This window comes from Oxyura jamaicensis, chromosome 2 (genome assembly GCF_011077185.1).
Source record: "Oxyura jamaicensis isolate SHBP4307 breed ruddy duck chromosome 2, BPBGC_Ojam_1.0, whole genome shotgun sequence".
NCBI lineage: Eukaryota > Metazoa > Chordata > Aves > Anseriformes > Anatidae > Oxyura > Oxyura jamaicensis.
Genome location: NC_048894.1, coordinates 110206011 through 110229266, shown reverse-complemented (window position 1 = coordinate 110229266; position 23256 = coordinate 110206011). Strand labels below are relative to the sequence as shown.

At 45.1% G+C, this 23256-nt stretch overlaps 2 protein-coding genes across 7 annotated transcripts in view; one reads left to right on the top strand and one right to left on the bottom strand.

The window, feature by feature from the left end:
- Nucleotides 1-5443, top strand: part of SPIRE1 (spire type actin nucleation factor 1) — a 124698-nt gene extending 119255 nt beyond the window's left edge. For all 5 annotated transcript variants that reach the window (XM_035318359.1, XM_035318360.1, XM_035318361.1 and 2 more), the window contains 4 exons: nucleotides 1882-1952; nucleotides 2429-2456; nucleotides 2546-2682; nucleotides 3816-5443. In XM_035318359.1, coding sequence (XP_035174250.1) covers nucleotides 1882-1952; nucleotides 2429-2456; nucleotides 2546-2682; nucleotides 3816-4074 — 495 coding nt within the window. In that variant the 3' untranslated portion in view covers nucleotides 4075-5443. The remainder of the gene's footprint in view (nucleotides 1-1881; nucleotides 1953-2428; nucleotides 2457-2545; nucleotides 2683-3815) is intronic.
- A 7927-nt stretch (nucleotides 5444-13370) lies between these two features.
- Nucleotides 13371-23111, bottom strand: PRELID3A (PRELI domain containing 3A). 2 transcript variants are annotated; one of them, XM_035318368.1, is made up of 7 exons: nucleotides 23021-23111; nucleotides 21221-21389; nucleotides 20736-20825; nucleotides 19920-19990; nucleotides 19723-19825; nucleotides 17899-17987; nucleotides 13371-14891 (listed from the first exon to the last, which is right to left on the bottom strand). In XM_035318368.1, the coding sequence occupies exons 1-6, from the start codon at nucleotides 23050-23052 to the stop codon at nucleotides 17934-17936; spliced, it is 519 nt and encodes a 172-aa protein (XP_035174259.1). In that variant the 5' UTR covers nucleotides 23053-23111; the 3' UTR covers nucleotides 13371-14891; nucleotides 17899-17933. The 2 variants fall into 2 exon arrangements, with proteins under 2 accessions (XP_035174259.1, XP_035174258.1); XM_035318367.1 differs by lacking the exon at nucleotides 17899-17987.
- Between the last annotated feature and the right edge of the window lie 145 nt (nucleotides 23112-23256).

Below are 23256 nucleotides of genomic sequence, written 5' to 3'. Positions count from 1 at the left end.
AGCTGATAGAAAGCTGGGTGCTGGCATCCAGGCTTGCTAGTTAGATCCACTTGCTTCTTACCCTGTACTGGAGAAAAGTTGGTATCCACGGATGTATCATGTATAACATATGGGTCAGCTTCCATGTGTTATGTACAGAAACATCAAAACTTTTATCAGAAATACCTAATTTGGTTGTATCTTCTATAAAAATGCAGCAGTTTTTGCAATGATCAGACCACGTCTATAAGCGTTTATTTTAACTTCACTAGGGTGTTTTCTGCCTCCATGTCTTCTGCAGTATTACTTTAAAGCACATTAAAGAACCGCAAGTATGTGAAAGCCAAAACAATCCTAAATAGAAGTCCCAAATCTGATTTCTTCCCAACTTTTCTGCAAAGCAGTTTCAGTAAAATTCTTGTAAATTGTCCGGTGTCTCTGTCCTTGTGCCTAGTTGATAATACGTCAGTACTGGAGTTCCCTTTTAAATAGAGCCTCCTACAGCCTTCAGTCTGGCATATACTGATTTCTGTCTCTGAACGGTTGGTTTTGTGGTGTGTGGGTTGTTGGTTTTTTTTCCACAAAAAAAAAAAAAAAAAAAAAAAAAAAACTGGGATCCAATCTTTGGATTCCATTATGTCACCTTCTGTTTGACAGAAAACCCTTTTCTTTGTTCAGTGCCTTTTTTTCATATAAATGTTCTTGTGATCCCTACCTCCTTTAAATAAACTAAACATATGGGACTATAAAACCAGTTTTCCTCAAGTAAAATCGCTATAATAGCTCATTCCTGGAATTTCTCTAGTTTTCAATAGCATAGTATTGGAAGAAAATCATCAGATCTTATCACAGGCAACTACCTAATGTTCCAGAACCTGACACAAATGGTTAGGAACAATTTCCGGCCCAGATTTTTTCATGGTTGAATTTATCCCCATTTGTTCCTGTCCTTCAGCTGTAATAGGTACTGTTGTTACTTTTACTGTCCTGTTTTGTTTTTTTTTACTATTATTTGGTTTTGTTCTACCTTTATATAGCACTGATATAAACACCGCTGAGGGAGGAGTAAAATAAGTTAATAATTAACTGCCAAGTATTTTGTTTAGGTAGGAAATTGAAAGAATATTTCTAAATACATTAAGATACAGTTCTGGACTCAACCCTGCAGCCTCCACGTTGGGCACCAAAAAGGACTGCTGTGGTTTAGCCCAGCAGGCAGCTCAGCACCCCGCAGCCACTCACTCACTCTCCCCTGGCATGACGGGGGGAGAATTGGAAAGGGAAAAGTGTGGGAACTCACGGGCTGAGATGAAGGCAGTTCAGGTAAAGCAAAAGCTGTGCACGCAAGCAAAACAAGACCAGGAATTCATTTCCCATCAGCAGGCAGGTGTTCAGCCACGCCCAGGAAAGTAGGGCTCATCACACCTAGTGGTTTCTTGGGAAGACAAACACCATCACTCCCATACTTCCCTCCTCCTTTACCCCAGCTGTTACTGCTGAGCATGGTCCCACACGGTGTGGGACATCCCCTGGGCCAGCTGCCCTGGCTGTGTCCCCCCCCAGCTCCTGGTGCACCCCCAGCCTCCTCGCTGGCAGGGCAGCACGAGGAGCAGGAGGGTCCTTGGCTCTGTGCGAGTGCTGCTCTGCAGCAACTGAAACATCCCTGTGTTATCGCCACTGTTTTCATCAAAAGTCCAAAACACAGCATTGTGTGAGCCGCTGTGAAAAAAATTGTCTCTGCCCCAGCCAAAGCCATGACACTTTTCCATATCCTCTTGGAAATATGGACCCCAGAACTGGATGTAGTATTGCAACTCTGGTCTCACTGATGGTAACTGTTGGATAAGGTCATCATTGCGTGGGATTTTGTCTAACATTGTGAACTCTCTGTTCTTCTTTTAGCTCTGCTTTTGCTGTCGAACAAGAAGGTTTTCTTTCTTTACCTGGTCTTACACTTGTCAGTTCTGTAAGAGGTAAATATTTAATATCTGTTAATAAATAAGTACCATTTCAGAGTGAAAAGTAAGGGTTAGTACCTTAGATACCCCCAAACGTTTCTGCTGCATGCTGCCAATTGTTTTCATTTCTGTAGCAGTGAAAGTTTAAAAAAAAACCTGCAAAAAAGTATACTAAAACAGTGTCAGTCTTGCTTCTTTGGACTGAAACTCTCAGCCAAAAGTGAAAGAAACATGAATTTTTGAACAGTAAGACAGTAAGTCTGAAGATCTATGGAATCACTGATTTATTGCATCAGTTACCAAAGGATGTTTCTTTAGAGGAAAAACAGTTCCTTTTCTTCTTCTTTTTTTTTTTTTTTTGTGGGCGTAGTTCTTTAGAAGCTTTAAAAATAAAAATGTTTGTTTAAGGGGTTGGGATATTTATCCATTTTTCTTTATTTAAACAAAGTTTTGCCCAATTAAATGATTCATGCTTTCATTTTCTTATGCAGGCCTGTGTGCTCACAGTGCTGCAAAAAAGTAAGTAAATAAATTCATGGATTGCTTGTTTCTGAAAAGCTGTAATCTTTGGTAATAATACTGCATGTTCCTTCTGCTGTTCTCAACAGATGCGATTGCCATCAAAGCCATACTCTACTCTCCCCATTTTCTCCCTGGGACCTTCTACCTTGCAAAGAGGAGAAAGTTTTATGAGGCCAGAGAAACCTTCCACCAGTCACCACCGGTCACTGCGGAGCATTCCCAGGTGAGGAACAACCTCAGCTCTTCCGTGTGTACTGAAAGAGCTTACAAAGTCTTTCATCTTGAGTTATAAATCACTAAGAAGATGCTGTCTGCTTGTTCGGTAGTTTTAAATGTTTCCAGTGTTTTTAATAACCTTTTGGAGTCCTTCTGAAATCCATGCTTCTTCCATTTACGTCTTTGGCTACCAGAAATAAAAATATTAACAGTGTGTCTTAAAACTTTTTCACACTACAGGTGAAAAACAACATGACACAGGGACAACTGTTGTTTCTGTAGTACCTCTGGAACTTTATAGCTTAGAAGAGGAGGCTCAGGGTGGGATCTCATCAATGCCTATAAATACCTGGAGGGAGAGTGCACAGAAAGAGGGCAGAGCGAGGCTCTTTTCAGCAGTGCAGGTGGCCGAGCACTGGCACAGGCTGCCGAGAGAGGCTGTGGGGTCTCCTCACGGAGACCTTCAGCAGTCGCCTGGACGTGGTGCTGGGCACCCTGCTCTGGGTGGCCCTGCTGGGGCAGGGGGCTGGGGAAGGGGGCCTCCAGAGGGACCTCACAGCCTCAGCCATGCTGGGATTCTGCAAATAAATCCTCAGCATTTCTTTTTCTGGTATGAATAGACTCTCAGGAAATAAAACTTGCAGGCTAGAATTGCCAAATTTAATGTTATTTTGCACAGATATATCCTCTAGCCACTAATTTTTTTCACTTTGATGTTACCAAATTGTCCGTTGATTTTATCTTATACGCAGGTAGTCGCCAAAGTTAATCCAAGAGATTAAATGGAAATGAAATGCTCCTTTTTAAAGTAATACACAGTGTAAACGCTCTGCATAAATCGCTGGTGTTATGATGCTGTGTCAGATTAGCCAAACACATCATCTGGTTTTAGTTACTAGTAAGACTGTTCTTGCCAAGGTAAACTTTACCCATACCTTCAGTTAGTGACCCTGCAATCTTGCTGAACCAGGCCAAAGCCATCCTCTGTAGAGTTTGCTTTCCTGGTGTCATTTTTGGGATAGGAAAAAGGGTAACTGGAGTCAAGACCATTCTGCCTTGCTGTTTCTTGAAGGCACCCCTGGGTGCCCACTACCATGCTGCTAAATAGTGAGATATGAGCCCTGCTCTTCTCCCTTTCAGGTTGGCCTCAAGGTCCAAATCCGTGGATAAGTCCAGTGAAGAGCTGCAGTTTCCCAAAGAATTAATGGAGGACTGGAGCACGATGGAGGTGTGCGTGGACTGCAAGAAGTTTATTTCAGAAATCATCAATTCAAGCCGGCGCAGCCTATCTCTGGCCAACAAGCGAGCCAGGTTAAAAAGGAAAACGCAGTCCTTCTACATGGCCTCGCCAGGAACCTCTGAATACTGCCCCTCTGAAAGAACTATCAATGAGATCTGAGCCTTGTGCCTTTTGCTTTGCTTTTGTCTTCATGAGGTCATCATCCGTAAGAAAGGTCATGAAAACTGGATTCTCATTCCGTTGCTTCGTTTCACTTGACAGGCTTGAATTTGCATTAGATCACAGGATTTCCTACTCCAATGCTTTCCAGAGACACAGAAGGCTGTTTTTATCTGTACAGAATGGGATGCAACGGGTCAGTACTGGAAGAAAATGAGTAGTTTGAAATTGTTGCCTCTTTTGTACATGTGCATTGAAACTAGAAAGCTTTTTCTTGCTTTCAGTCCTCTTTTTTTTTAACCATTCTTTGAATCATTTTTCAGGAGATGAGCGAAACATGCTTGATGGAGAACCAAATCTAACAAAGTGTCAGTGTTAGCACGGTAGCAAACAGTAAGTCACATTGGCATTACCAGGCTAGTAATGCTCACATCCTAACTTAAACAACAAGGAGTCACATCTCACACCAGGCACCTAGCGTGAGCGACTGTGGTCCAAGTCGGTCTTTCTCTGAACCATTTCTGTTGCTCTGAGATCGGGGTCCAGCACGGGACTTCACAGTGTCTGTGTACTGGGGAAAATACGTGACAGCTGTCCGCCCGGGTGGCTGGCTGTTCCCCTGAGCTGCTGTACTTCCTAAGCCTTAGTGTTCTTCTGAGTGTCTCCTGAGCAGGTTTTAGTGGTTTACTTTCTGTCTCGAATGTACGGTGATGATTACTGGTAGCCGTAAATCTTAGTAGTAGACAGTTGTACAGCGTGTGGGGAGGAAATAAGGGAGGCTTCTCATTTTAACTGGGTACCTGTAAAGTTGTTCTCGTGGCTCCTCAGAGAAGAGGGTGGGTAAGGTGTACATTTGTATTATAGTGCAGCACGCAAATACTGCTATCGTTATGTCTGACAGCATATCCGCTGGTAGCCCCATTTTTTCTGGGGTTTATAACTTGGCTGTAAAAATTGGGATTCTGCTGAAATTTGGGACGGTGCTGTCTCAGATTGGGAGCAGTCTCTCTGTTCCCCCCCCCCATCCCTTTTTTTCTTTCTTTTTCCCTTTTCAATTTGCTCACAAAAGGACGCTAGCCTAGCTGGTTAGAAGTTCCAACGATGGTACGCTGTTAACTGACATCACATGCTTTTTTTGCATTTTTATTTCTATTTTCAAAGTACTTTTTTTAAAAAAATGCAGGCGTAGCCAGAGTTCAGTCTATAATTTGGGGCCAGATCGTTTTGGTATTTCAAAACAAGCTAATATAGCCAAGTTATTAATACTTGAAAATCAACTACTGTAACTTTTTCATAAATTTTTTAATACCCTGAGGCGTATTTAATATCTATATAGCAGTGTATTATAGAGTGACATAGCAGAAAAAAAGTTTCAGATCTATTTATTAACATTTCTATACTAAGGATTAATGAGAGATACCTCAGAACTGCTCCAAAGTAGCTGGGACCGGATCGAACCCGACGCGATTTTAATGGTGCATTCACCAAAACAAATCCTCCTGTCCAAGTCTGGCGCGTCTGGGAGCCCAGGGGGAGGCAGACGGCCCCGTCAGCCCCGGGGTGGCACCGTGCTGTGGTAGGGACAGCTCGGCTCCACTTCCACTGCAGGTCGCTGCTGCTGCCCGGGGGAAGACGAGTTCCCCTTTCCCTTCCCCTTCCCCTTCCCGAAACGTCTGCTCGCATGTAACGTTGCAGCCTTCGGAGCAGCCACTCGTGTATATTTAAGGTGATCCGAAAAGCACAGGCAGAAGTCTCCTTAAGCCTTCCCAGAGATTCATCCCTCCTTCTTTTTCTTTATATGCCGCCCTGGAAAACAAGGATCTTGCATACGCAGAGCTGATGGGAATGAGGTTTTAACATCTTTCTGACCCCAGTTTTTCTGAACAGGAGAGCAGGGCCGGAGCTAGCTCTCCTTCTTCGGCTGCCCCGTGTAAGGCCAGGCGCCAGGGCCTTTTTGGGGTACCTCTGGAAGTGTTTTGCATGTTAAAGCACCTGGAGTATTGGCATAGGGGTACGGACGTAGGATTGCAGGGACTGCTCGGAAGGGCCCTGCTGCTGCTGGAAGGGCCGCCTGATCTCAGCCACATCAGCACTTTTTCTCATTTCTGTGCCAAAACCAGGCCTCGGGTTTGCTGCATCGTGCGTCAGGAGAACTAGGCTGAAAGAAGCGCGTGGAGTCTCGCTCTGAGCTCCCCCTCTCGTTGCGGTTTGATGTTCTCCTGCAGGCGCCCTGCCTACATGCTATGGTGGCTGCGACTCTCTGCTCCCCGTCCTCTTCCTTGGCATCTTCAAGCCGCGTAGGCGCAGTCTGCCCAGCAGGCTTATCTTCCCCTTTGAGAAGGATTTTAGGGCACTGCAGAGCTGGCAGCAGCAAGGACCAAGAAAATCCTGAGCGATCCCCATCCGGGGAGCTCGGCAGCGCTCGGGGCGGCTGTGGGACAGCGGCTGAGCCTCCGGCCATCTTTTCAAGGGGTAGCATGGAGGGGGAGCTCATCTCGTGCACTGCCTGCATCTCTGTGGAGAGAGAGGGCTGTTCTTAGCTTTCCACCTCGCTGCTTGCGCTGGCATCCCCGGTCCCCTCCCGTCGCTAGCCTGCGAAACCCGCGGCGCTGCCCTGCACGTCCCGGCCCTGCTCTGAGCTTTGCGGCAGCACCAGCGGATGAAAGCGGAAGCCTGTAAATAGGTGTAATATATTTATTAATATTTAGGGAGCCTCCATCAGTCATGCAGTGGGAACCGACCTTCCCATGGTGTTTTAAGAAGAAAACGAGTCCTATTTATATGTGTGTTGGCTGTTACCTTTATTAGAGTTAACGCTTTCAGCCCCTCGAGGCAGTTTGCACTCCATAGGCATTTTAGAGTGAATTATTGCTGAAAGGAAGGTGGGACCAGTACAGTGGGCTCCCTTCCGGGAATTTTTACAATCTCGTTATTTTTCTAGCTTCATTAATATGCCCACAGCCTGTTTAGATGGATTGTGGGAGACCCAAGGAGTTAAAAGCGCCGCTGGCAGCATCGGTCTTGTTTCATCTATGACCCAGGTTGTGGAGGATCCAAACCCAGCTGTGCCTCGCTGCTGCGATGGAGGGAGCGAGCCGAGCCTTGCTGCAGCTCTCACGTACAGAACCTGAAGTTGCAAATGTTCATGGTGACATTATTGCTTATGGGGTTTGTTGGCTGGTTTTTTTTTTCCTCCCTTTTCCCATTATTTCTGTTATACTGGGAGGGGTGTTACTGGGCGAAAATAAAATGCCTTTCCATTACAGCCTTTGTCTGTGTTAATTATTCATGTGGAAGCAAATGTAAAATGCCTATCAGCTTGCTTTTTTTTTTTTTTTTTCATGCTTTTATGGGTTTGTAAAGATCGGTCAGCTGGTTCTTCTGGCACAGGTTTGTTAACAAAAACGATTGAACAGCAGCCGAGCACTGGCTGGGCTGCACGAAGGGAAGGAAGTACTCGTAGAATAGCAATAAAGCTGCTTATGCAACCCCAGCGGTGTGCTGAGCGTGCAGTCATCATTTCCAGCCCAGTGCTGTAACCCAGGTGTTGTTACTTCAAACACTGAAGGGGGGCAGCTGAGGAGCACCCACTTTTCCTGCGCACTGCACAGGCTTTGAGACATCTCCAGCCCTCACCTTGGAGAGAGAAATGCTGGCAATCGCTTGGAGAGGGCTTTTTTGTTAGGTTGGGTGGCTTTATTTTAAACCAGGAGCGGGGAGAATGTTTTCATCACAGCCATGTTGTTCCCTCTTCTCTTTCAATGTCCCTTGGTCTCCAGGGCAAGTTAAGCATCAGCGTCCACCAGCAGCCACTGGCTGCGTGCTGTATAGGTTAAAACTAATTCAAAAGCTCCGGCTTTCATCTCCTGATTGCTGCCTCCGTGCTTTACCTCCTCCAGCACTGCGTACCTCTTCTAGGCTCACCTGCGCAGCCCTGGCACCACACAGCCACGAGGGGCTGCTGCTGCGACCGCATGCTCTGGTGCTGCAGCATATCGATTGTCGTAGTGTTACCAAAACATTTTAGAGTATTTCCATGTTGCAAACTTGGAGCTGCTCTAGTTTATTTTTTTTTCTTTTGTCTCTGTGTATATATCTTAAAGTAAATCTGGGAATGTTGATAAATATTGAGTCCAGCTATAAAGGTCTGTTTTGTTGTTTCTGTCTCATCTTTTTTATTACTGCTTCCTATCTTTTGGTAACTACTGAAAGTTGTAAAGGTAGGAAAACAAGCAGAGAGGTGCATACAGAGCAGAAATGTGATACAGAAAGACACAGACCCTGTTTCCTGATGCACATGTGCAAGTTTGTGAACACTGCCCTCGTGGCAGCTTGATCCGCAGTCCCTCCTGCTGGCAGGCCTGGTGTCAGAGCGAGCCCTCGCTGCTCCTTCTTGGCCTGACACTGAAAAATCCCAGTGCTGGTCCTTGCTCAGCTGACCTAGAGGAAGCTGCAAGCTGTCTGAGCCCCAGCTGCGGGAACCAGGATGTCAAAGCAGCCACAGCTGGTGAAAGCATTCTGAGAGCTGCTGGTAGAGGCGAGTGCCTGCTGTCAGAGCTGAAGGAGCCTGCGCTGTGAGCTTCCATCGCTGTCAGGGCCAAAAGCAATCAGCACCAGGTCAAGGCACAGCAAGCTCCGAAGAGCTGGAAGGTCACCACATTTGGATAAGCGAAGGCTATGACTGCATTTTACCATCAGTCAGCACTCAAACTGCGTCACAACCAGGAGATGGAGCGAGGTAGCAAATCAATGGACTTGGCTGACTTTATGTAGTGATACCTTTGCTGATTTGCTTGCGCTGGGCCCCAGCGCAGTAATGATTTGGTTGGGCTGCTTTGCAGCAGCAGTGCCCGGCTGACCTGAATCCAAGATCCATATGTGGCCTGTGCTCTGCATCCTGAGGCTACAGAAGGAGCACCGCAGGCTGTGGTGGTGGTAGAGACAGGCTGTGTACAGCAGTCCCAGAGGAAGCCCTTTGGGACAGACGGCTCTGTAATCACAACACATTTCCTAAGCAAACAGTCCTTCTCGAGAGGTGCTACTTAATGGACAGTCATAGCTCAAAAAGACCTGTTGGATTATTAACCTATTTGATTTTAAAAAGTAAAAAAATAAGAACTAGAAGTGCAAAATATGAGCAGCCATTAGGAAAAAATGCATTCCTGGTGCCTCTGGCGCGGGTGTAGCATTTACATTAAGCTTTGGGTCTTCCCTGTGCTTCTCAGGCCAGAGCCGTGCCCGTGCTGCATACACACTGTGGGCCAGCAGCATTTTGGATTTTGCAGGACAGCGTGCACGGGTCTGTTAAACTGGATTTCACAGGGTGCTAAATCTAGAATTAAAGGACACAGGCATTAGTTGATGCAAGTTTGGCTTCCGAAGTTTGGTGGAAAGCAGCAGTCCCGTTGACATGTGAGCATAAAGTGGCTGCACACTCAGGACCCAGCTTTACAGGGCAGCAAGAGGCCACGGCCCCAGTTTGGCTTAGACCATTTTAAGACAGGCACATTTCTATCAAAGGGGCTGGGGCTCACATTACCTGAATCAGAAAGCAAAACAAAGATAAAAGGAGGAGGGTGTTACTTGAGCTGTTTTCCTAATAAAGTTGGTTCCCTGGCTCTTTCCCCTCCTTAAAAAAAAAAGAAAAGCCCAAGCAGGAGATGCATTTTTTGGACGCTAACAGTCCTAAAGCACAAACCCTTCCCCTCTGAACTTCTCTTGCTTCTGTGCTGTCACTGCACATGTACCTTTGGTGTGGCTTCAGGTACACCAGGGGCATCAGCTGTCATCACAGAGAACAGCAGTAGAATTGTCTTCTGCTTGTTTTCATGTTATGTGGTACTGAAATGCAATTTCTTGTTTATGCATTACTAATAAAAAGTTCTTTATGATGGCATTTCATTGCTCATTCTTGATCTACTTGTGAAAATGGGAGGCATCGTGTGTTACACAGCACAGCTGGGACAGTCACATTCAATGATTGTCCGGCTGGTTAGAGCCCGAACCTTCGCTGCTGCCCTTTTTAACTGGGTTAGACACAAAACTACAGAAGGGCCACAACTGTTGTATCAATGGGGCCCCAAAGTAGGAAGTGATGATCTTGCAGGTGCCTTCCAATAAAAATGAGCATCATGCCTCAATCGCCTTAACTGAGGACAGGTGCTGTTTCACTGCAGTGCCTTTCATTGAACAAATCCAATGACCTTCCCCCCCGGAGCTGCAAGGAGAAGGCTAAGGCCTACCTGCGTAATTCTGACCTGTGGCAAGTACTGCTGGGAGGGGTAAGAAGACACCTTATTAGCTAAGTAAGGTCTCAGGTACAAGTCACGGTTAATCACCGAGGTGACTCCTTCCTGTTTTACTGCTAAATGAAGCAGCTGACAGGCCCACGTGGAATTACCAGTTCAGACACGCAGACTTCTGAGCAGTATGCAGTGTGGCTTACAGCTGGTTCCAGGAAGCCTCCTACTCCGTCCTGGTGTTTCCCAGCACAGACTAACTCGAGTCGTTTTTCTGCAGACTCCTCTGAAAAGCAACAGTCCGTACCCAGAAGAATAATTTATTTTTTTTAACAGAGGACATCGTTTATTTAAGATAGCACCATAGTGTACAGACACTTTACAGGTTCCTGGCCTTCACAGCTTACAGTCTTAGGAAGATGCAAGGACAGTAGAGGTGTTACCAACTGCTCCACTTGAGGATTTAAATGAAAACTGCCACATCAAGGAATGTCACTGTTCAAGTTCTGCTCTCTCAGTGCTGCTTTATTACATGGTCGCATACAAAAACTCCTGATACGTGCCAAGCAGTGCAGTTCGGTGCTGTGCTTGCATTAAGCAGGCCTTCCAATGCTGCTACACCAGGGTTTCCCCTTTTCCCAACAACTACAAAGTTCCCTGCATGCTGCCTGTTGACATGGGGGAAAGAAGCACTGGGGAGCATGGAAGACTGACATGGAGCAAGGGTAAATCAACAACAACAAAAAACACCCTACAACAGAAAGGTTACACAAGGCAGCCTACACATACAAGGCCATTTGACTGCACCATTTTAGCTTAACGACTTTGCTGCTAACAGGAGCCTGCCTGTGCTAGCAAGACATGAACCAGAAACCTGAGCTTACTTCAGGCTTGTTATCTCCAACATCTTAAAATCCATCAGGGCCAAGAGCTGCCTCTCCCCATCTTCCAAGCTGCAGGAGCCATTGCCTGCCTTCCCTCACCTTCCCTCTGCAGCAGCCAGGAGCCAGCCCAAAGCTATCCCCTGCTTCACCATTCCTCAGTGTAGGTATGAGCAGGGTGAGGGTTCACAATCCTGACCTGGAGAAAGGATAAGCTGGACACAAACTCTTCAAACCAAAGCTCCTCTCCATACACACATCCCCCCGCCTCCCTTTCTCTTGGATTGCAACCTAGTGGTTGCGAAACACGTGAACAGCAACAAACCACCTCGATCCCCCAGCACACAAAATGCTACTTTCATTCTATTTCTAACTCTCCAAGTGCAGGATTATCATTCAAGACAGCACTTGCTACCCATTCATGGTCACAGGTGCTGAGCTTTCTCCCGCTTGGTGCCCAACGCTTCAAGATCCTTCCAAGCTGATGAGTTAACACTCTTTCTGCTTTATAAATTTATTGCCTACCAGGCTGTTCCTGCACTGATACAAAAAAGCTACCCCAGCAAGCTACCTACCACTTTCCAGTATGTGGCTTTCCATCTCTGCCACTCAGTCAGTGCATATGACATAAAACTGACTTCAGAAATATGTTGTAGCCATTACCAGGAAGTAAAAGAGATGGGACGTTCCCTAGGGAAGGACTGGTGCACAAGACCAGTTGGTTGCGTACAGGAGGGCTGAGCATACAGCTGCTGAGCCCATCAGATCCCACGGACGAGACTCACATGGTCAGAGCAGAAGGAGAGCAGAAGCTCCGTGTGCAAACTCAACGAGCAGAAAGCCAACTCCCCATGGGAGCTCACAGGAAATTAAGAACCACTTCCCCTGCTAAACACTGCAGCCTACCTGTTTGCGGTATGACCACTGGCTGCGAGGGCCCTTTGTACACACAGGCAAAGTGAGCAATTACGGGAAGAGCAACAAGCCCAGAGCTGCAGGAGGGTCACCTACCCCAAAGACAAGGTGAGAAACAGCAGCACTCTTCTGGCAGTCGAGAGAGGCAGCTGGGTGCCAGAACTGACCCCTGAAGAAGTTAGCCTCCTTCTTACCCTAAGCCTCCCCTCTCCCATTTAGCTTAGGGAACAGCAGAAGAGCACTGAGCACCAGAAGACAAGGTGTTGAGCTGTGGCGAGTGGAGCAGCGGAGAGATTGGAAAGCCAAGCACATGCTGTCTAGCTCCCGAGTCGCATGAAACATGGAGAGAAACCAGCAGGGAATGAAAACAGAAAGAAGATGCTGCAACACAAGCAGGTAAGGATGTTTCTGGAAGAAGGAAACAAAGTGCAAAGAAAGTGATCAATAAAACTGAGGCACAGCTGGTACTGATCCTAAGGCAGAGCAGACAAGTTTGGCCCCGGGCACGATGCAGGTGCTCGCAGTGACTTTTCTGGGATGGCAGCCAGTGCTGGAAGGCGATATGCACAAATCATTCAGGTTAAGACAGCACTAAACAATTACTTCAAATCTGATGTAAGAAGCAGCTTTAGAGAATTCTTCCTCTGAATCAAAGCGACACATGAACCCCTTAAAAACCTTTTCTACTCCCTCACAATTTGGTTTTCACCATCTCCAAGAAGCACGCATGGAAATGCTGTAGTACAGGTTTCCACATGCACGCACACTTACTCATCTTCTCCTTTCATATGCAGAGCTCTGGGACAGCTGCACTCCCCTTGCTAGCCGAAGGTCACAGGGTGCTAGAACAGCTAGAACAGCTTCTGCATTCTTTGCACAGGAAGTGGCATTGCTCACCAGGGAAACATGACAATGACCTGCACCAAAACTATCCGGCAGATCTTCCAGAAAGGAGCTGCTATCATCAGACTTTCAAGTCTAAGTTTCTGTTCCAAAACAAGAAAGGCTTCAGGTCCATATAAAAATAGCAATGTAAATATTAGCTACTCATTTCATTACTTTTTACTAATATATACATCTATATCTTAAGTTTATTAGGATCGTGTAATTTAGCTTGACTACACTTACACCCAAATTAATATTCACTTTCAAGCTAAACAGAATACAAACTCTGAGATTCCCTTAAACTACAGACATTTTAAATGACCAGAGCAAAACAATGACTGCATTTTACTTTTTTTTTTTTTTCAAAAAAAAAAAAAAAGAAGTTACTCATGCTCTTTAACACCTTCCTAAACACATGGTTTGCCACTTGAACAAGTAAACATCCTTGCAACATTTATTTCAGTTTGTGTGCACACAAAATAATTTAAAATGCCCCAACAGAGGGCTGTCTAAGAAATATATACTATGCCTGACCAAACAGGAAAGTTTTGTGAACTTCGGACAAAGGCTGGTACCCAGTTCTAATATCTGTTTCTGTATATTTTAAGAGAGGCAATTTCAACAGTTACCACAGTATTTTTCCAGATAATGAGAAGCAGTTAAAAGAATTCTAAAAACATTTGTACCAATGTGGCAAAGTGTTGAAAAACTCAGTTCCACTAGTAGCCAGTACTTCGTAGAAAGCACTCAGAAAGGAGAGTCCGTGTGTTTGTCTTGTACTCTTTGTTTTCTCCTTTTAGGATGTGAAAAACACGTGTTTATGCAACACCACCCTTCGGATTTCCAACTTCCTGCTTATTTCAACTCTTCTGGTTATTGATTGCATCAGTCTTTTCCTCAGTTAAGACATGACGTGAAGAGCAAGGACCAGTGGAACAGCACAGCCTCTTCATTCAAGTAGCCTACAAGTACCCTTCTTACAGGTAAATAAGAGAAGTGTTTTCCAGCACCTTCCAGGAATTACCACTCCTCTTCTGCTAGTGAGGGGAGGAACTAGGGAAAGTTAATAAATAGGAAAATAAATTACAACCTCCCCCCAAAAGAAAAAAAACAACCATCTGTTTAGGCTATTAACATCAAACATCGATGGAAACTTTATCTTTGTTGGGATATCAACATCTAAGAGGTAAAGCATCCGTCACGTTCAGACAGCACATTTAGACAACGTAAGAAGAGTTAGTATCACATAAGTCTTAGCTTTTGGGGATGATTCTCTAGATAGATATCTTACTCTAGAGTATCATGTCCTGCCTCACGTAGTTCCCTTTACATGGTTACAAGGCGCTGCCAGGTTACAAAACAAACACAATTCAGTGCCCTAGTACCTATGGGCCCTTCACAGAACAAATGCTCATGTGAAGAACCCTCAATAAACACAAGTTCTTTGCAAGTTTCAGTATGAAAAACCGAGATGGTGTAAAATACAACATACTCTCAACCTCTGTTATACAAGGCACATTTAGGCAGTTTTAAATGTGCTAAATGTTGTGTTTCCAGTGTGTAAAAGAAATCGTTTACATGAAAAGAGCATCTGCAGGAGGTCAGTTCAGCCTTCAGTAGGCCACAGGAGCTGCTGTGGAGATGAAAGATGAGGTTACTTTTCCGCTGATCCTAATATTCTTACAAATATATAAAAACTACGCAGATCAGCCTTGGAAGGGAGATCTAGAAAGCAGTCGGCAGAGTAATTTTTTTTCTGTCAGTTACTTGGTACTTTTGGCTTTTATTTTTCTGCCGATGCCGCTGCCATGGCTGGTTTCACGCCCTCGCGCGTTGATTTCAGCTCCTCCAGTTCTGTGTTTAGTTTGCTGATCACCCACTCCAGGGCATCTCGACCCTGCCAAGAAAATACTGAAATTTAGGATCAGAAGAAACACAACGTCGCTGCTAATGTTTCTATAGTTCTTCCTCTGTCAGACATGAGATTTGTTTTAAAATTAGTTCTGTACCCTGCGTGCTTTGATACAGGATTATATTGATTATTTCTCATCTAACTGAAATTTCACTGCAAAAGCATCTGTGTAACCCAAGAAGTAAATGCAATATTGCTGTGAGCTCACGGTAGTGCATCTCTGCAAAAAGCCTCACTCAGCATTTAAGTTCCCTTACAGAAGAGGATTGCCATTTTTACTGTTTGCTGCTCCCACCACCTAGAAATACCAACAAATTTATGGAAGAGTCTACATGCTGCTTGCAGGTTCATTAACCAAGGTATGTATGGACACTTTTTGAGAAGATCCAGGGCAAAGAAAGACAGTCTTCCAAGCACTCTTAGACATAGCAGCTGATTGATTTGATCTCTAGCTAGAGTTCAAAGAAATGGCCTTGCACTGACATCTATACTCATGCACAGTGATTTTTCAGCGTATAAAACAGACTGTTTGAGAGACTATGACTGCACCTTCAGTATCAAGGGACGGTCTTTCTTCACCCAGTTCTCAGAAAGGGTCGGGGGTGCCTCAAAGCCAGGCATTGACAGCTTACATTTTAGTAGGAGCGGTGGAATCCAGCTAAGTAAGCAGGTCGGAAGCCTTCTGCCTTAAGAAGACACTGTAGCACCCGCACCCCAGTGACCACAAGAAGTGGAACCAGCAGAAAGCAGTAACGGGGAGTTGGGGCTTCTGTAAGTAAAAGGTTTATCTCAAGACTCTCATTGAGTTAAGGGTCAACACTGGCTCTCTTCAGGTTTTTCATTCTACAGGGACTCACAGAATAAACACAAAGTCTTTAAACAGAGAAAAAGCCACCCATTTATCACAACAGAGCGTTCAGCCCTTGGCCAGAGCTCCAGCAAGAGGGATTTGTCTGTACCCTGAACTACCTCAAGAGCTAATAGCTTCAAGTTCACTTAGTACAGGAGATGCCTTTAAAAATACCAATACAACTGAAAAGGGCATGATTTCAGCTGTCCAGTTTAAGCATGGGCTGCTGGAAAAATTCCTTAGAAGAGCATGAGCAGGATTTAGCTTCTGAGTTCCTCCACTTGCACCGTGCTTCAGCGGGTGATTACTTCCACCACATCTACATCCTGTGTGAGACCTGGGAACACCAGCAAAGCGTGCGTAAAAGCAGCGACGAGAGCAGGCTACTGCACAGCAACACGGTGTAACTGGCTGTGAATTAGCTGAGTAGAGTTCTCGATAAGGAACAAAGTGGGGGGAGAGGCAGGGAATCATCTTTCAGTGAGCGTGCACTGGGTATTTACAAGTCAGGTTAAAATGTCCTCTCCTGGGTGACACACGGGCACAGAGAACTGAGTAAGACAGCAGTGACTTCTACGTTTTATTTACGTAGTCACACAGAGAGAGCTGGTCAGAAAGTCAAACACCTCTGATGCAGAAAATGCTCAGTAGAAAAATAGAGATTCTTTCAGGCCCTGACTACGAAACAACCAGGTCACAGTGTTTTAGTTAATATAAGCTACTTGTTGACAAGACAAAACAACAACAAGTGTAACATTCAACTCAGTGCTAAAACATTTCCCGCAGCTTTAACAGCTACGGAGGTCTGCACATTTTTCCTTAGACCTGCATACGCTATTTGCTATAATTTGCAGCTAGGAATAAACTCGTGGTGTTGGCAAGGAAGGTCTCAGGAGTGTTCTGCATGGGAAATTAAGTTACAGACTTTAACAAGATGTAAAACCTCTGAGTACTGTAGAACTACCAGTTTTTTTAAAAAAATCTGACAGAGGATTGGTCTATAAAGTTTTATAGTGTGCAACAATCTCTTTAGTAACTCATTAAGCAAGCACATTCATAACCAGGCATGCATATTAATTACTCTTCATTGCATGTGTTAGCAGCGTGAGGGGTTCAGGAGACCAAACACCACATATGAAGAGCTTGGTATAGCTTAAGTGGTTGATAAATGCTGAGCCTGCGTGGTTGACATTTTCTAGAAAAACAGCCATAAAAGCTTAGTGGAATGAGAACGTAAAAGCAAACACTCGTCACATACACTGACCCCAAAGTAAGCAGTGTAAAAAGACCCTGCATTCTTAACAGACAGAAGCAGCATGATGGACTATTTTTTAAAAATTTAATCTTGTCAGTCGAAGCGTAAGCTAATACAGGAATGACAGAGACAGGCTACACTGGCTAGCAGAAAGAAAACCACCCACAGAGGTATCAGAGGCAACTGCACTCAGTTCTCTCAGCCTCGAAGTCAGACTTTGTCATAGTTGCATAGCTTAAGGGACACACCACTACCAAAAAGAATATAACTACAAAGTGAGTGAAAAATAGCAAGAAAGTCTGGTATTCTGACAGCTTCAAACTTTGTGCAGGTTTCCACAGAAGTTGACAGAAGGGCAACGATACTCCTCAGGCATAAGAAAAGCAAAATACAATTTTACTATGCAACAGATTACCCTTGTTAGGCAATCTTTTATAAGAAATCAATTTTATATCCTAGGAGTATGATTCTGCTTTGTTTTTATCACGCCAATTCCAGCCATTAAACAATGTGCTCATTCCTTTGGGCACCTGTTTTACACACTGCAATCACAAAACTAAGACCAGAGCAAACACGTGATAGAGGGGCTCATCCCCATGCCCGTTGTTTGCAGTGATCACTCCACTTCCATACCATAAGCAATAACGTGGCACAAGACAGAGCTGCAGCAGGTTCATGGTTCAGTGATAGGAGCTCGGGCTAATCGATCCCGCCTAGCCGTGACCTACTCTCTACAGCTGCAGTGTAATGAACGTTTGCCATTCCTGTATGTAACGTGTATCAGACATACGTGCAGGTTAATTTATGAACTCCACATCACAACAATCCATGCACACGTTTGCTAGGAAGCTGAAATGCTGCACCAAGAAGAAGAATGCTGGCATTACCACTAGTTAGTACAAACTGCAGGTGTGGAGAACTGCTAGCTTAGAGCGCTTTCAGAATTTTGAATTATCCACTCAATAGCATCCCACCCCTGGAGTAACACAGAAAACATCGACAACATAGGGCAAAAGATTTTTCCATTACAAGTGCAATAACAAAGCATAATCTGCCATCCCTACCTCAGAGAAAAACCTCAATACTTATTTCTTCAGAAACAATACGTATTTCAGCAGCTGTCATGAAGTTTAAGAAGGGTGCTAAGAACACAGAAAGGTAGCACGGCATGCTAGAAGAGCTAGTAATGGGTTACTGGGTAGCAAAGAAAAGGGCTGCAAGTACAAATTCCTGCCAAGTTCACTATCTCTAAAGAAACTCTTCAGGGAAACAGACAGGACAAGATGATATTTTTCATCTGAAAGAATCTTGTGAGACAGTGTTATCTGAAAGAGGCAGAATAGAAGAGCAGCTTTTAAAAAAAATGAGCTTTCACACGGCAGCACATGAATCAGTACTAAGAAATATTCACACACTTTCTCTGAGCTCAATGGAGCCATGCAAATTTGACAGATGCCACAAGAGGAAATCAGCTGGCGCTTCTAAGTGTGCCCAGTTGATGCGGCCGCTCCAGCCAGCTAGTGCTTTGCTCTCTCTGAGTCAGGCTGAGGTTGTCTTGTGAGTCAGAGCCTGGACTGCTGTTGCAAAACCAACATAAATGCCCAGCATAGACTTTTAAGTGGAAACTGGACCAAAAGAGAATTGGAATTTATCTGAAACACGTTCCAATTTATGACTTTCAAATCAACACAGAGAGCATTCACCTAGTTAATGTTACTCTTCAGTGTCTAAAAACTATCCATCACTGCTTCTTCATCCCCCCATTTTAAGCTGCTTTCCTCTCCTTTTTGGAGAAGCACAAAGGAGGCTTTCTCCTTCTCTGATATTTTGGTTAATACCTCTTAAGTCGGGTTACTCTGTCTCGGTCCAGCAACATCTCTCACAGGGCTGTCTCTCTGGCCTAGAAGTTACCTGGGCCAAATTCCCAGTGTTCAGAACCTCTCCAGCAATGCAGAGCACAAGCTCACATTTCAGTTGCGCTCATCCTGCTGGTAGGCAGCGATGCCAATGCTTCTCCATCAACTCCACTTTTCCCCCACCTTCCCCAGAGAAGTGTAGGACAAAGTGTCCAGGAATAAGCACTCTCGAAACTCTGTCTGTGCCGAAGTTCAGCTCCGTGGCTGCAAGCCAAATAGAAAAAGCGAGCACAAGACAGAGGAGTGGGTGTAGTGTTACCTACAAAGGCCAGCATAGTTTCCTCTCTTCAGAGAGTATGCCTCTGCTGACATGACACTACTTTCAGCCAAAGGCAAGGAGACAGCTCAATAATGGATAGGAGCTCGCAAAGAGGCACAGAAAATACACTGGCATTAACTGCTAAATCCAGATTATAAAGGCTGAAAAGGAAGTAACCTACTAGCACTAACTCCTGTAAATACATGGATGGTGTTTAAAAAGGTACCTAGAAAAAAAAAAGGCAAAGCACTAATCATATGTTTCTGGTATGTGTCGCTGTAGCATACACATAGAGGTTGGTTTGTTCTGATGTGCAATTCCAGTTGAAAATCAGATACTTAGTAGCGAAACCCTTGTACTTCGGTAAATTATATTCTACTTCCCGAGGTCCTACAAGAAGTCAGTTGGAATTCTGTGCACAAAGTTTAGAAAAATTAAATGTAGTATTCAGCACACACACTTGACAATTCTAATTTCAACGAAAAGAAATGTGTTTGTGGGGGGAGAGAGGGGAAAACAGAATAAAGGATACGTACCTTTCTGGCATTAGAAGATATTGTGTTTGCCATTAAGCTTTCCAAATAACTGCTCAAGCTAATGCCTTTGACAGTAATAATTGCCTCTTGAGTTAGCACAGTTCTGTAAGACAATAAAGAGAAGTTAATACTTAAACTGAATTTGACTAACGTACTGTCTCCTTTACATAAGAAAGCACACAAATATCCTTACTTACTTTTCAGGGTTCTCAGGATGAGGCGTGTAAACCAGTCTCTCATCAACAGACACCAAGTTTGTGAGAGTAATCTTAAAGAGAAAGAAAGACCTGAAATTCTCACTTCCCAACTTTCGCTTTTTTGTTATTGACAAGCACCACTCAATAGCACAGCAATCATTTTAATGTCAGAGACTAAAGAGCATACACAGAATATGAAACTCAGAACACAGTCAATAAAATACCTATAAGGGGTGATGCATCTTGTCCTATCCTAGATCTAATTATAACCATCTAAGTTCCTATTCACAGTAAGCTGCACAAGCAGTTTTCCATTTGTTTTCTCTGAATCTTGAGGCATATCAGATTTAGGTAATGCAATTCAGAGAGGCTCTTTAAGACCAAAACCACTGTAACACTATTCTGAGAGTAAAGAAAATTAATATTCAGGAAAGAAAACGCCTCTTGTACAGAGTCAAGGCTCTCTGATAACTCTATATCAAATCTGATAATTACAAGTTTCCATTAAAAGTTAGCAAAGTGCTTCATTTCCACTTGTGGAAAAAAGGCATTTCAAATTAAAATATTTGTTGTAAATTACAGCGTAATGTTAAACACATTAAAGTCCAACTGTCATGTGCGTTCTGAGAAATAATTTCATTAAAAACAGAATCGTACGTGATTAATCCCAAAGTAGTTGTGGGAAGAAGAAAAAAAAGAGCCAACTAAGACACATGCCTCCTTATAGTGAAAGATGTAAACACATTTCCAAACATTAAGAGACAAAAATCTAATCTCCAGAACTACTAATCAGAAACTTCTTAAGCTATAACTCACATTAGTTGAGCAAAGCTCCATCTTTTTTTCTACCGGATCTACCACAGAATGTTCTTCAATGTAAGTCAGAGTTCTACTTGTTCCTAAAATCTGAAAGTGAAGAAAGACAACAATAAATAATAAAGTTTAGTACTAAAAAACAAACAAACAAAACAAACAAAAAAGAAAGCATAACTCCCAAAAGAATACACCTCACAAATACCCAGACACTGTGAGCAGCAGTAAGATTACATGGCAGTAATTAGCATCAGTCATACAGAATGACACAGACCAGTCTAGAAGGCATGTACAGATGTAAAAAACACTGTGGGCATATTAAAGCCTATAATGTATTATTGCTACAAACCATGCTGATTACAGCTTATGTGATATTTGTGGATGACGCTTCCTATCAATCAAGCTTTGACTTTGAATTCAGCTCCAGTTCACCCGATGACATAAATGCATCACACCCCTAAAAAACTATGAAGCCTGTGAAAACATACCGCTTTTACAATGCTCGGCAATCCCCACTCTGTGCTGAGGAGACGGTGACTGTGCAACCTCCCCTGGTTGTCAAGGCTTCTGTCAAGGACATCTACTCCTACCACACATGGATTCATCGGGTTGGGGTACTTCCTCATAGCAGCTTTGATCACTGTATCCCAGGGGTGCCTGGAAAAAGAAGAAGACAACATTTGTAACTATTTTGCTGTTAATTGCAAGTATTCAGACACCCCTGAATTGACTAATCTGCTAGTCTGCACGAGCTTTCACAACATGGCATGGGCTGTACAACTTCCTAGCTCCCACGTCAAATATTCCTTCAGAATTCAGTGATGCTTGGAAAGGCCACAAGAAAGCATCAGTACACAAACAGGAAAACAATATATATTCCTTTCTTCAGAGTGAAGAAAAGAATTATTAACCCATGACTAACAGAAATAAGGGCAAGGGGCAACAGGCAAGCTGCTACGTGTGACATTCCAATTAGCTATAGAAAAAAAAAGGGTGATTGACCACAGAGGCTGTTGAATCTCCACCCATTCAGAACTCAGCTGGAAGAGAAACCTGGCCTAATATTTGAGTTAGCCCTGCTCTCAAAGGGAGGCTGGACTAGATGCCCCCACAAGTGCACTCCAACCAGAATGCTTCTGTAATGTTAAGCACACCAAATAAATGAGAACTACTTTATTAGCTTCCGTTTCCTCCTAGAGTAAAAAAAAAAAAAAAAAAAAAAAAGAAACAAAGTGAAGTTTACTTCATTTTTTTTTAAAGTAATCAGGAAGTTCAAAATAGAGAAATGGATTTTCAGAAACCACCTCAACCCTTCTGCCTTAAGTCTGCACCTTTCCTACCGGTGTTAGCAGCCTGGTAGCACAACTTACAGCTACGGCTACTCTTCTCGATACAGAACTGTTCTCATGAAAAAAGTTTTGAGATTATTAAGTTTTGATAACCTCCAACTACGTGGACCAGAGCAGCCCCAGCACCGGAGCACGGGCTGTCCCCACGCTGCTGCTGTGGGACTTCCCGTACCCTCGTACCGAGGCCAGGGCCCCAGCAGGGACCAGATGAAGCATGGCCTTGGTCCAACACGGCCGTTTTGTCCCTAAACTCCCATTGCTACGTTCAGGGTAACTGACGGAGCTGTAGCCTTTAAAGGTACCTTTACAAATCAGCTATTGACACCCAGCTTCGCAGGGCTTACGAGTGCCAGCAGTCGCGCTTAGGGCTCTAAAAGGACCTGATTCGTAAGCGCACTACTTCTAGTCTTCGAAGAGGCCGGTGCAGAAGGGCATCGGCAGCACACCCCGGCGAGAAGCGGCCGGCAGGACCGTGCAAAGACCAAGGCGCGTTTTTGGTGGAGGAGCAGGGGGAGGCCGCTCGGCTTCGTGGTGGTGCGAGCAGCCCTCGCGTCCCACCGCCCGGGGGTGAGGGGGGCTGGAGGACCCCTCTCTGCCACCGTCCTATCTCTGCATGACCTAAGCAGCAGGAAATGCATGAGATAAGAAGGTCAGACCGCCGCCAGGTGCCCCCGGGGGGTTTAGGAGCCGTGATGCGACACGGCACGGCACCTCTGCGCCCCTGCCCTCCCTACGCACCGCATAACGCGGGGGCAGCGCTAAAAAGCGGATCCCGCTGAGGAGACGCCAAACAACGGCCGCAGCCCGCACAAGGAGCCCTCACAAGCCCCTGCCCGCCCCGCCTCGCCTCCCCCAGCCCGCCGTTAACGCCTAACCCCTCGGCCGGCCGCAACGAGCCCGGCGCAACGCCCGCCCGCCCGCGCCGCTTTCCGCGCTCACCCGAAGACGTGCTCCGAGCTCCAGATTTTCATGGCCGGAGCGATCTCGGCGCGGGCGGGCGCAGGGCAGCGCGCACGCGGCTCGCGGCCGCCCGGCACCTAGAAGCCGGCCGGCAGCAGCGAACCCGGCGAGGGGCGGGGCTAATGACGTCACTCGCTGCGTAAGCCGGGGGAGGGGGAATCGGGCGGGAGGTGGGCGTGGCTAGATCGAGGCCCCACCCCCTGACGGCAGCAGCT